Here is a 12,425-nt window from a genome sequence, read left to right on the forward strand (position 1 = left end):
TATTAACATTAAATCATTTGAGCTTGTCTTGTAGGTAAACCTACATTGGAGTAATCTATAAATGTGTACACTCATGAAAATATAGGTTCCAAGACATGTAAGAAATAGGATAATTAGAACATCCAAATTAGTACTTCAAATGTTTCCGTAACATATCCATCGACAGCCTACCTGCTCTGGGATTCTGGCGGCTGGATGGCAGCTGCTTCGTTAGACTTTCTATTGTCCCAAAGATTCCCTAGAGAATCTTCTTGCTGGTTTTCTGTCCCATCCTGAATGCCCAGCGTGGGAGGATCTGTTTCCACCAAGCAGCTCTTGAAGTCGAAGGGGTTCCTCTTGGCCATGGAATCAAGGAAGCTGAATATCCTGATGCAGCTTTTTAGCTGTGCTGGGAAAAGCTCAGGTGAGCAAACAGCTGTATTTGAAAGCTCAACGAAGGATCGAGGTTTGTTAATCTGCGTAGGGGTTTGTCCCCACCTTTGTGCTGAAAAGCAGCCAAGCAGGCCAAGGTCCTCCGCCATCCTCTCAAAGAGAGCGTTCTTCTGGAAGAAGTCTGCATTGGCAGGGTCCAAGTAAAGAGCGGCCGCCGTGGTCTGGAGAATGCGCAGGATCAGCTCCAGCAGGTGGCTATGAGCAACGGAGGCCCAGACGCCCGAAGGCGGGTCCTGCAAGGCGCCTTCCATGTCAGCCAGAAGGGAAAACAGCCCATTGAAACCACTGCTGGTTCTGAAGGCAGAGCGGCCCTTGGGGTTCGCCAGGGTCTTCAAGAGAGACTAGCGTTGGGGGAAAGAAGGAAAGAAGAATCTGTCATTGCATACACAGAATGTGCAAAGTACAACAGCCAACTCCATAAGAAAACCGGTCTTGACTAAAGTCCTTCAAATGAAGAATTTGCTGTGCTAAAGACGGATCGTTTCCAGAAAGCCTTCACGGGTTCATGGGTTCAGCCTAGCCATTTTTTAATAACACGAGCACCAGGACAGGAAGGCAACCCTCTCTGGTCTCGGTTCCTGGAGGTTGGGCACCAGAAGCAGCTTCCCCCTGAAGGGGGAACCTCAAACAGGTTAAAAGAGGCGGCCGCCCCCCCCCCCCCGGCAGCAGCCACGCCCTACTGGGCTTCCTTGGGATCCTATGCATAGCAACAAGCACTCCAAATTGCACCTGAAAACCTATCGGCAACCGACGAACAAGAAGCCTCAGGTGCAACCTGGGCCTTTAAAATAGATCTCTCAGGACTGCCCTGGCTGGGACCCATCAAGCAGCCGACTGCTCCAGTGGCTTTACGGGCAGCCCCATATTGAATGCCCTGTAGTAGTCTAATTGCATGAGGGCAACGGCTTGAGTCACTATGCCGGGACATTTGGTCCATACAGTGTCAGACCACAAACTAGAGCTATCATGTCATAAGACAAAATGAATTATCCTTCCATCAGAAGGCATCTGGCAACACCTTTTTAGAGTAACACGTTTCACCAAAAGACATAATCTTTTGTGAACTACAGCTTACTTCATCAGAAGATTGCCTTTTGTGAACTTAGGAGGGTGTGACGTATATGTTTGCCTGTAAGGGGTTTTAATTTTTTAAAGATATATGATTTCAAAACTTCCTCCTATACATGCCGATCCTGCCTCTTCTTCCCCCTGGCCCTTGCCTTCCTCCTCCTCCTCCTCCTCCTCCTCCTCCTCCTCCTCTGAAATAGGGGGAGAGTGGCGTGCCAGAGACTCAAGGGGGAAGCTTAGTTACTGCCATTCAGTTTGCATGCTAATGTATCACACCAGGCAGTAACTCCTGAACAGGCATAAACCTAATAAACTGGACCTTGATGTATCAGAATGGCTTTGACACAATCTGGAGAGGTCAGTCGTAACCACATTTCTTCTGGCTCTAACTCTGTTACAATTTAATTGTCTATTCTTCTGGCTTTAATCTGTAACAGGCCTGCCTGGAGTGGAAATCCCTAACTAAGTTATAGCTAACAGAATTTATTTCTGCATGGCTTTCTTCGTTATTCCTCATAATTGCCCACCGCCTGCCGCTCTGGAACTCTCTAGCACTTGCACTTGGGGTTTAACAGCTAAATATAAATTAGCAAATCAATCTGAATTTGAACATAATGTAATCATGATCCCAAAGGCTACAGCTAGTAAATTCATTCTCTTATATTATGTATTAATATAGTTATAATTTGTCAGAATTAGGCATCAAAGCTGCATTAGTTTTTATATCAGTTCAGGCAAGCAGCAAACTTAGCCATAAGAAGAATTTTAGATTAGCTGTAGCTGTGGCAGATTTGTTCTCTTCACTGGACAGAGAGCATCCGGGGGGGGGAGGGGGGGGGGTTATCTCCTTCCACTCCCTCTAACAGGGAGGCTATAGTCTTCCCCCCCCCACCCGCAGCCTTCTAGGGGGGAAAAAAAGGAATATAAAGAATCAGGAGCGTACAAGAAAAATGTTAATCAGTGGGATTCAAATTATTCTGAGCAAAGATTCTGGAGGTTGAATTTCCTCCCAGAACTAATAATTCAGCAATAAGACATTCTGCATAGAAACTGTCTCTTTTTCACATTTCCTCAGGAAAGTAGACTTGCCATAATATGTCCAAATTATTTTCTACATCAGTAGCTATCATGGACTAGAAGCTGCATCAGTCTCCAGGTGGGTGAACTTACTTAAGGTAAGTTATTTTCACCAACCTGCTGGACGATAAGGCTCTTGAAAAATTCCTCTGAACAGGTGCTATTATCTTTATATAATTATATATATATATATAATTATAGGTTTATAGCAATAGCACTTATATACCGCCCCCTAGTGCTTTACAGCAGAGGTCCCCAACCTTTTGGGCACCAGGGACCGGTTCCGTGGAGAGAGATTTTTCTGCAGGTTTTGTGGGCTGCCTGCATCCCGTGGATGGGGCTTTGCTTCTTTGTGTGGACCAGCTGCTGGCATGCTGCGGCCCGGTACCGGTCCACGGACCAGGGATTGGGGACCCCTGCTTTACAGCACTCTCTGGAAGGTTTGCAATGCCAGCATCTTGCCCCCCCCCCCCAACAATCTGGGTCTTCATTTTACTGACCTAGGAAGGATGGAAGTCAACCTGGAGCCAGCCAGGATCAAACTCTTGGCTGTGCGCAGCAGTAGCCTGTAATGCTGCATTTTCGCCACTGCGCCACCGTGGCTCTTATCCCAAACATGGGAAGTTAAATCTGAACTTCTAAATAGTTTACTACTGTACTTGGTTAATTAATTCTGTTTTGCATTTTGCCTGACACACTTACCCTCTTCACAACCTAGTCAAATTGTCATTATAAACAACCATCTCTACGTTTAGCTTTTAGCGCAATGTGGCAATATAGAGTATTGTATTAAAAATCCGAGGTTCTACTGATCAGTTTCCAGTTTCCAGCTGCTGCCTTCCTATGGCTCCTGCCTTCGGTTTCCAAGCGTGTCCTGCCCAGGAAGAGACACGGCAGGTCACAGAACAAGGGGCCTCTTGACTAACGTCCTGTTCTTCCCTGTGGCCAAATGGATCCTGTGGAAATTGCACAAGGGGGTCATGGCCCCGAGAGCAGCCTCGTCCCCTTCTTCTCTAACACTTCGTATCTTGGAGGCCTCCCGATGATGGAAGACGGAAATGAAAATTGCCACACCGGCTAAATCTGCTCTCTCTACTCCAATCCTCATTCCCATCTTATTTTAAGCCTTCTTGGCCTTACAAAAGCACCAGACTGGGATTCTTGTGGATTGTATCCAAACCTTGGCTGTTCACGGGCCACTGAAAAGGATAATCGCTCTTAAGGGTCTTCTCTCCACCCACCCACCCACCCACCCCCAATCCCTTTAATGGACCATCGACCTACTTTAGATAGTTGCTGACCATTGCAGCAGCAGGGAAGCTTTTAGAGGCCAAGAAACGTATCCGACATCGGGCCCTGTCCTCAGGGGGAGCCAGGAACACAGATGCACATCGTTCACCGAGTTGGAAGATACCCGAGAAATCTCTCCCACTGCCCATCCCTGATCCCTGCAGGACCTACTAGAGATTTTAGAATGGGTGCCAGCCCAGCCTCTCTGGGAAGACATCACTTCACGAGGCAGCCTGTTCTGCTCTCGGACAGGACTTACTACCAGGTAATTCCTCCTAAGGGCGAATAGTATTTTCAGTTTTCGGTCAGTTTTAGGGGCCGGTGACACATTTCAGTGCATTATTTCCCTATGCGGCAAAGTAACTATATTTCCATAGTTTAGAATTTCCCTGTGATTCATGGCCTAGTAGAGGAACAAAGCCCAACCATTAATCTTTTTCAGATAAGATAGATCTGGCATTTACTATTCCTTACTTTAAGCAGATCCAACTTGAAGTGCAGTTCGCCCTGGGTAGCGGAGCAGAGAGCCCCAACAATGGAGCTCATGTACTCCTCAGGATTGACGATGGACAGTTGCTCCAGGATCTTCACGGCATCACTTCGGTACTGCTCATTATCCATGTAAATCTTGATGTAAGGCACCATGCCGTAGTCCCTGAGAATGACTGAGAAATCGCACATATAACTTGCTACTAAGCCATATTCCAAGCAGAATCTGAAGGATGGTCACTTAATGATATAAATGTGATGATTTCATAGATTATTTTATAATATATGACCAAGTTCACAGACCTGTTACTAGAATAATTAAATTTCATTGAGTAGTACAATGAATGCAACATTGTACCAAAAGAGTAAAGACCATGGTTTAAGTGAAACCTTAAGATATTTATTCTCCCACCCCTGAAAAATCGGTGTTGTTAACATGTGCCAAAATTGGTGCAGCCGCCTTCTCAACCTTTGGCTCTAAGTATTTCCTCCTTGGAGTAAGGCACTGTGGTTTATGCCACTGTGCAGATCACTGCGGCTATGGCCGCACTGTAAATACCTCTGGAGTATTTAGTTCTCGGGGGAGGGGGTCAGGGGGGGTGTTTCCTAAGAATTATTCTTTGTAGCCCATCTCTGCTTTCCTGTCTCCCCATCTGAATTCCTCCCACGGAAAGATGGGAAAGCATCTCTGAAGGGCGTCTGCCACAACCATTCTAATGTCCATGAAAAGGTTTTCAATCCTGTCCCCCTTTTAAGGTTTTTTTTTCTGATTAAGAAAGATAGGAAAATGTTGGAAAATGAAGAGAAAGATATAAATGGAGATAGAAACAGCATTGTATTATGTGGACTTTGTTTAGATTCCATGAAAAGAAAAAGTAATTGCCTCTGTTGAATTAGCCTAACCCAACATTTGCATGTAAGCACCTTAAAGCTTCTCTAAAAATTGTAAGATTTTTCTGAATCCATAGCCAGGTCCCAAAGTCCCTACACATGTTAGGAAATAATCCCCAGAAAGCAGTGTGGGAAAATGCTGCTTCTCTTTCTCTCCCACAGTCAGTTCTTATTTCTATGGAGAGTTGCCTGAATCATGAATCTTCCACAGACCGGCCCAGTGGCAAGACTAGGAAACCAAATCTCTGCCAGCTGATTGGACCATCCGCTCGCTTCAGGCTCAACAGAGGAAGCAACAGAGGATGAAGTCTCCTATGAACTAATCCCCTGCCACCCTCACCTGGTGGCCCATGAAGCTGGGCTGGTTCTTTTTCTTTTTCTCACCTGTGTTCCTAACAGATCCCACCACCAGAGCGGCCGTCATCTTCAGCATCATTTTGAGGAGTTCCTCCACTTCCGACACCTGAGGACCTGCTTGGATGCTTCCTGCATGACAAGAAACCAGATTGATTTCCTCATGAGTAGCGTTGTGTACGGATGGTTGTCCTTTCTACACATGGGAAATAAATTCTCAGAACGGCAGAGCTCACGTGGACCAGCTGTCTCAGAGATGAGGAGACGCCACAGCTTTGGAAGCTGGACAGTGTGGGGGAAAAAAGCGCCAGGATTTGGTTAAGGAGATTGGGGGTTGGGGGTGAGGTGAAGCTAAAATGGAACCTATTGGGGGGGGGGTGTGGGAAAATAACAGAAGTATGAGGAAAGTGTGGGGAGAAGGATCCAATGAAGCTCTGAGCAGATAGAATCTCAGATTAGCCCCCCCGACAGGAAGCTGCTTATGTGCTGTGAATGGTGGAGGGAAAGGAGAAGGAAACGAGAGTTTCTCTGAGCAAAAATTTTGTTCTCCTAAAAAAACCTGAAAAGATGTCAACTTCTGCGGGCACTAAAAGAAGGTCCAGCAGGAGGAAGCAGCACATCCTGTGGGACAGATGGCCCAGGCATGAGTTGCAGCTAAATCTGGGGTCCCTGAGGCAAACATAAATTTCAGAAGGGGCTACTAGAGACCACAAGCAACCCAGAGAAAGGGGTGGAGCTGATGTCAATCCATTCCCAGCCTGAAGAGTCTGGAAAAGATTTAGAAAAGCACATATATATATATAAAAAGATACCTTTCTTTATCAGTCTTTTGGCTTCTTTACGCAATTGAACAAGCAGCATTCCTAAAAGTCCTGAATCTCGGAAGATGTCCGTCAAGAGGGGGTCTCTCTGTGTGACGCTGTGGAGGCAGCCCAAGGCAAGCGAGGCGCATACGGGCTCGGCCTTCTCGTTGACCAAACACTGAACCTTCTTCAAGATCTCATGAGGGATATAAGACAGGTCCACCACCACCGACTCCACCAGCTGGAAGAACTGAACTTGGACCAGGAAGGGCTTGAGAGGGATGACCCCCACAAACTGGCAGATGGGCTGCAGAGACCACTCAAGCAGGAAGAAATTCATGGGGTCCCACATCCAGATGGATTTCAGTACAAGCAAAATGTACTGGCAGAGATTTGGGTTGTTGGATTTCTGAAAAAGCAGTTCTAGTACTTGAAAAGCTTTCAGGTTCCTTATTCTTTTTCCTGTGGAAACAATAATCCTATCAACAACTTTTAAATCATTGTTGCTCCCTTCCTTGTGCTAAATCTAGGAAAAGTATTATATTGCAGCTGTTTGTCTTAGTATAGATGTCTAGAGCAGAAAGCAAGGATCGTCTGTCTTCCACGAGGCCGTCCTGACGGCCATCTTTAATCTTCCCCAGGTGCACATCTTTTTCAAGGGGGCCTCATAGCGTCTCTCTTGTTCACCCTCTGGACATTTCCCCATCTGTCCATATTCTGTTTAAACACAGCATGAAGAAAAGTACTTTTGCACTTTACTATGAGCAATAGCCACAACCCTTAGAGTTATGCGCCGCTTCACAGGGCTTTACAGCCCTCTCTAAGCAGTTTACAGAGCCAGCCTATCTGGACCCAACAATCTGGGTTCTCATTTTACTGACCTCAGAAGGATGGAAGTCTGAGTCAACCATGGGCCGGTCAGAATCGAACTGCTGGCAGTGAGCAGTGGATTAGCCTGCAATGCTGCATTCTAACGAGTGCGCCCCCACAGCTCTTACATGTTCAATAAATACAACCTAGTTCTATAAGCTGTTATTCAATTGCACAATAATCTTTTAAAAAAAGAAGAATTTAATTGAATTTGGAAATCTTTAGTTAGAAGTATGTTTATACATGGTGGTACTGGTGACAGAGATAAAGGATATTTAATTTATATCCCATTTTTTTACTTTTATAAACATTCCAGGCAGAGTAATCATTTTTATTTATCACCACTTTTTAATAATAAAATAATGTCTGCTCAAGTCTATCCTAAAGCATTCAGCTTTTAATTTTCATTTTAGAATGAACAATGAAACCAGAAAAGGTAAATGCAATGTAAAATATTAATTCTCTTGAAACAAAATTATGTTGCATTTCTTGAATAGCCATATTTGTGGTCAGGAAGCCCACCAATACATGGCACTGTTTTAATACCTGCATTACTGGCCATTCCCCCCCCCCACTTCCATTTATTAGGCAAAATTTAAATCTTTGACATATTTTTATCATATGTGTGCATGCCATGGACTGAAATGTCATAACTCACTCCTATCTGAGTTACTTACCAGAAGAAACGGGCTGTTTCTCATCAAACTGTGGCAGTTGTGGATATACAACATTGCGTGAAACACTCAGTTCAGTTTCCCCACAAAGGGTCAGTTGTGTCACTAAGTCCAGCGTCTCCCTGATGCTGGCATTCTCTTTTTTGTCCAGTGGCCCTTCATATCTGGAAACACAACTGAAGAATTAATTGGCAGAAAAATCAGTTTGCATACAATTACAGAGCATAAAAATCATACAATAGCCAAATTGGAAGGGACCTCAGAGGTCTTCTAGTCCAACCCCCTGCTCAAGGCAGGAGACCCTTAGGGTTAGGGTTAGGTCACCATGAACTCGGAGAGCAAAATGGACATTGCCAACAAATTTGGAGTGCTTGGGGATGGTTAGGAGGGCACTGACTTTTCTAGGCTGCCCTATCTATGTTTCCTGGTAAAATACATGGAAAAATTGCATTGGAGGAAAATTCCACTACTATCCTAGTCAAATGGTTGTTCAATCTCTTTTTGAAAACCTCCAGTGATGGAGCATCCACAACCCCAGGAGGTAAACTATTCCATTTAGTGCTGCTTTAGGAAAGTTCATTGGAGGTGGGGGGGGGGACAGGAAAGTGTCAGTATGGGCACTGCTCAGCTGTAGCAAGGACTGAGCCTACAGTTGTTGATCTATTGATACTACGAATCGTTGTGTTCTTTTGTTCTGTCCTGAACGTGACACACATGCCTAGAAAAAGGTGCAAGCTTTGATTTATGTTTGCAAGACGTGTGGGATAAAGTTATATAAGTCTATCCCTGAAGAAAAATTGTCCAGCGTTAAAAGGGAAAGTCCATACAAGAAAACTGAATAATTTGCATTTTAGGTGCAACATGTTATTGTAGTCTTTGTCCAGAATGGTTTAACACCTCAATTCCATCACTGTAAAGAAATGTGCATTTACAAGGGTGCATGAACGTTAAAAAGTACTAGAAAGTATTTCCCCCCCCCTCAAAAAAAACAAAAAAACAGTAAGGCAAAAATCTGTCAGTGTCATATCTTGGCAGCCACTATGCTATCAATTGACTTGCCTTAAAAAAAAATCCAACAGCAGCTGGTGCCCTCCATTGTTCTCATACTCCAAAAGCAAGGCTGGGGAAATCGGGTAGGAATTCCTCACAAAATGCAGGATAATATTGATGGATTCACATACTTCCCAAGTAGGCAAGGAATCATCAAGTTCTGACAAATTGTGAATAGAAGTTTTGATGCAATCTGTAGATAGAAAGTATTGCATGTAAGAAGTAACCACCACATGTAAGATTATAATCATCCTCATCACTGTTGTGTAGAAATTTCTACTTATTCTTCTGGCACCATAATATTAATTTACGTTAAGCTTCATACATACCAAAATATAACCTACAACCTCTGAACTCCTGGAAAAAATAATGTTTCAATCAAGAAAGGATAAGTGTAAGAATATAACTAGAGCCTTACTGGATCCAGTCAAAGGGTCAGCGACCTGCTAGATTACTCAAATTGGATTATTCTAATCAGAACTCTATTAAAAGTTGGACAGCAGCACAAGTTTAAAGGAAAAATAATACCAACTGTCAACCAGCAAGAGAAGATGAACAGTCCTTGAAGAAAATGACCACCAAAACTGGCTACATTTTAGCTGATGGTTTTTTATTTATTTTTTAAAAGTCCTTTATCAATTCAAAGAGCAGAATACAAGGTGAACAGATAACCGAAGCAGCTTCCATAGGGAATATCGTCCAGCTGAGGAGTTTCCTCTGTGAATGAAAGTAACAGTCGCAAGCAAGAGGCACAGAAGATGTTTTGGACAGAAAATTTAGAAATAATCATCAGGGTCTTGCAGGTAAAACAGGACCTGCGCATTTAAGGAAAGAAAAAAACACATATTGCAAAACAGAGAGAGAGAAAGAGGACAGTGGATTGAAAGGAGAGAGGGAATGCAATTGTGCTCCACTAGTAAACAAAGAGTCATTATGGTAATTATGAAGAATCCAAACGAATGCGTCCTGACCAGCCCCCCCCCCCCAGCTCATTAAGCGTACCGTGTGCTTTGAGCCAAGGACCGGGAGCCCCACGGAGGCACACCCAAACTGAGGACGGGGGAAATTGGGGCCAGTTACCTTGCAGGTATGAAATTGTGGTCGTGGAAAGGGCCTCTGAAATCGTTCGGAGCACTTGGCTTACGGGCTGTTTCCACCCAGGGCTGCCTCGGTCCCAGAGAGAGGATCTTGCTATGATCAAAGATTTAAGATGACCAGACGTAAGAAGCATCTCCACTCCTTGTTTTTCTGCATAAATGTTGATCATTGTCTAAAAATAAACAAGAACAACAATACCACTATTTGATTCAAACAAAACTTGCCAAACAAATCCTGGATTTATTTATTTTTTTTAAAAAAAAAGAACAAAACTTCTGTTTCTAATCTGTTTATTTGTGGGTCAAGGCCCCTGAAGGCCCAGCTGTGGCCGCCCACCTGCACCAACATGTCCTGGGTCTTCCGTGGGCCCTGATGCTCCTCCCTGTCGCCAGGAGACGCCTCCGGGGAAGACACAAAGAAGAGGTGCAGGCACTGCAGCAACGTCGCAGGCAACCCAGACTTGATTATATTCCACCGGAGTTCCTGTTCCTGCCCCAAAGAAAATAAATACAATGTTTGGTCCTCATTTCAGAACTTGCCCAGAGAACATTTTTAGTGGGGGGGGGGGGAAAGGAAGACCGCTGAGAAAAGGGGTTTGCTGTGATTCTTCTAGGACTTGTTTATTGATCTCCTCTTGCAGCTTTTCCAAAGTTTGGTGTCCACCTACTTCTCTCTTCCCTCTTTGTTTCTGGGTTTCCTGTCCTGACTTATCTGAATTTTTTTTTAAAATTCCACCCCAGACTAGTAGCTTCTCATTCTCAGAGCTGCTGGCCTGAACTTGTTTGGTATTCTGAGTGTCTAAACATCCAAATCACCACTCATTATCCCAACAGGAATCCAATAAACTCTAGAATACAAAAATACACATTTATGTATGGGCAAAAAAAAAATAAAATCACATGCAGTGATCTTAAAAGTTTTGTACCTTCCTGGAAAGTGCTTAAACTGAAGTGACTTGCTGTTCATTGGGTTCTCTTATTCTCCAAAACAGACGGGACCATTGAAGCAATTTGGACAACTGGCATTTAAAGCTCCCCCATGGTGTGGAAATGCCCCTCCTCTCGACTCTCTGGCAGTCACCCAAAAGGCTCAGCTCTGCCCAGCCGAGGCAGCTGTGCCTTTGAGAGCACCTGCTGGTCTTCAAGGAGCTCTCAGCAACGAATGGAAGACAAGCTGCCACTCAGTTGGCAGAAAACTAAAATCCTGGCTTTTGCCCCCAGTCCCAAGAGTCATTTCTGGAGCATCGATGGCCATAAGACTGAGCAGGTCTCTTGTTTCAAACACCTGGGGAGTTAATCCTCCATTTGGCCAGCAGCAGGAAAGCCCCCAGAGACTTTGTTGTTGGAAATACACATCCTTAAATTCCCTAGGACAAAAGGTGGCCACGATATATCTGCAGGACTCAATGCCAAGCCAATAGTTTTGTTCTTCAGAACTGAAGAAGCTTCTTGGATTAGAAGCAAAAAAGTGACTTTTCAAGGAAAAAAGAAAAACAGCAAGAAAGTCCAGCTGCCTCTTGAAAAAGCGCCTTTGGGACAACCCTGACCTGGACGAGGACGGAGGATCTCCATAGACAACCCAGCACCTCCTTCTCCAGGGCCTGGAGCCTCCTCAATAGCCAGGACACACCGGTCAAATGGGCTGCTTTCAGTCTCTGCTACGACATGCAACGGTTGGCTGATTCTGCACCACAGCACTTAAAGTTTGTCGGGTGATGACCTGTGACTTAACGTAGACTTCATGGGCCTCTGGCTTCCCCTGTTCTGTGGGGCGAGGGAGACGGTCTTCCTCACCTGAGCCCTTATGCTCCCCTACACCCATCTAGCGCTCCCAGCAATCCTTTTGCATCCTTTTCGACTCTCGTTTTTTATATATTTGCCTTATGTTTCGATATATACATTTTTATATCTTCCCTTTTTCATAATGTTTTTAGACTCTGATGTAGATTCTACGCTTTTTAATTGACCACCCCACCCTCCCTATGCTGGTCTATCACCATAATAAAGGTTTGGTTTGATCCGAGTCCGAGGAGCGAACGCAGCATCCAGGCAGGTTTGGTGCCAACGTCTGAACCGCATGAATGCCCGAACCAGAGAGAATGTCTTTCTCTTACCGAGCTGTAGAGTGAAAGCAGGTAGGTTGATTTGAGCAGCAGGTAACCGTCAGAATCCAGCTCCCCCTTCCACTGCAGAAATTGCCACACAAGCAGTCCAGCGGCTTCTGTTCCTGTGACAGCCAAAGTTCACCCCGTGCAAGAAAGGAAGGAGAGGGTCAGCGGACGGCAGAGGTGCCAGGGAGGATGCACTCCAGACAAGCAGGAAATACAGCA

General features: G+C 44.8%; 1 protein-coding gene across 1 annotated transcript in view; it reads right to left on the reverse strand.

Moving 5' to 3' along the window:
• Positions 1 to 12,425, reverse strand: part of WDFY4 (WDFY family member 4) — a 94,640-nt gene that overhangs the window by 76,682 nt on the left and 5,533 nt on the right. Inside the window, exons 3-11 of the mRNA XM_029285504.1 lie at positions 12,210 to 12,281; positions 10,433 to 10,579; positions 10,079 to 10,268; positions 9,008 to 9,197; positions 7,952 to 8,112; positions 6,414 to 6,866; positions 5,632 to 5,733; positions 4,342 to 4,532; positions 478 to 773 (exon numbers count right to left, since the gene is read on the reverse strand). Coding sequence (XP_029141337.1) covers positions 478 to 773; positions 4,342 to 4,532; positions 5,632 to 5,733; positions 6,414 to 6,866; positions 7,952 to 8,112; positions 9,008 to 9,197; positions 10,079 to 10,268; positions 10,433 to 10,579; positions 12,210 to 12,281 — 1,802 coding nt within the window. The remainder of the gene's footprint in view (positions 1 to 477; positions 774 to 4,341; positions 4,533 to 5,631; positions 5,734 to 6,413; positions 6,867 to 7,951; positions 8,113 to 9,007; positions 9,198 to 10,078; positions 10,269 to 10,432; positions 10,580 to 12,209; positions 12,282 to 12,425) is intronic.

This window comes from Protobothrops mucrosquamatus, unplaced genomic scaffold (assembly GCF_001527695.2).
Source record: "Protobothrops mucrosquamatus isolate PMUCROS unplaced genomic scaffold, P.Mucros_1.0 scaffold1781, whole genome shotgun sequence".
NCBI lineage: Eukaryota > Metazoa > Chordata > Lepidosauria > Squamata > Viperidae > Protobothrops > Protobothrops mucrosquamatus.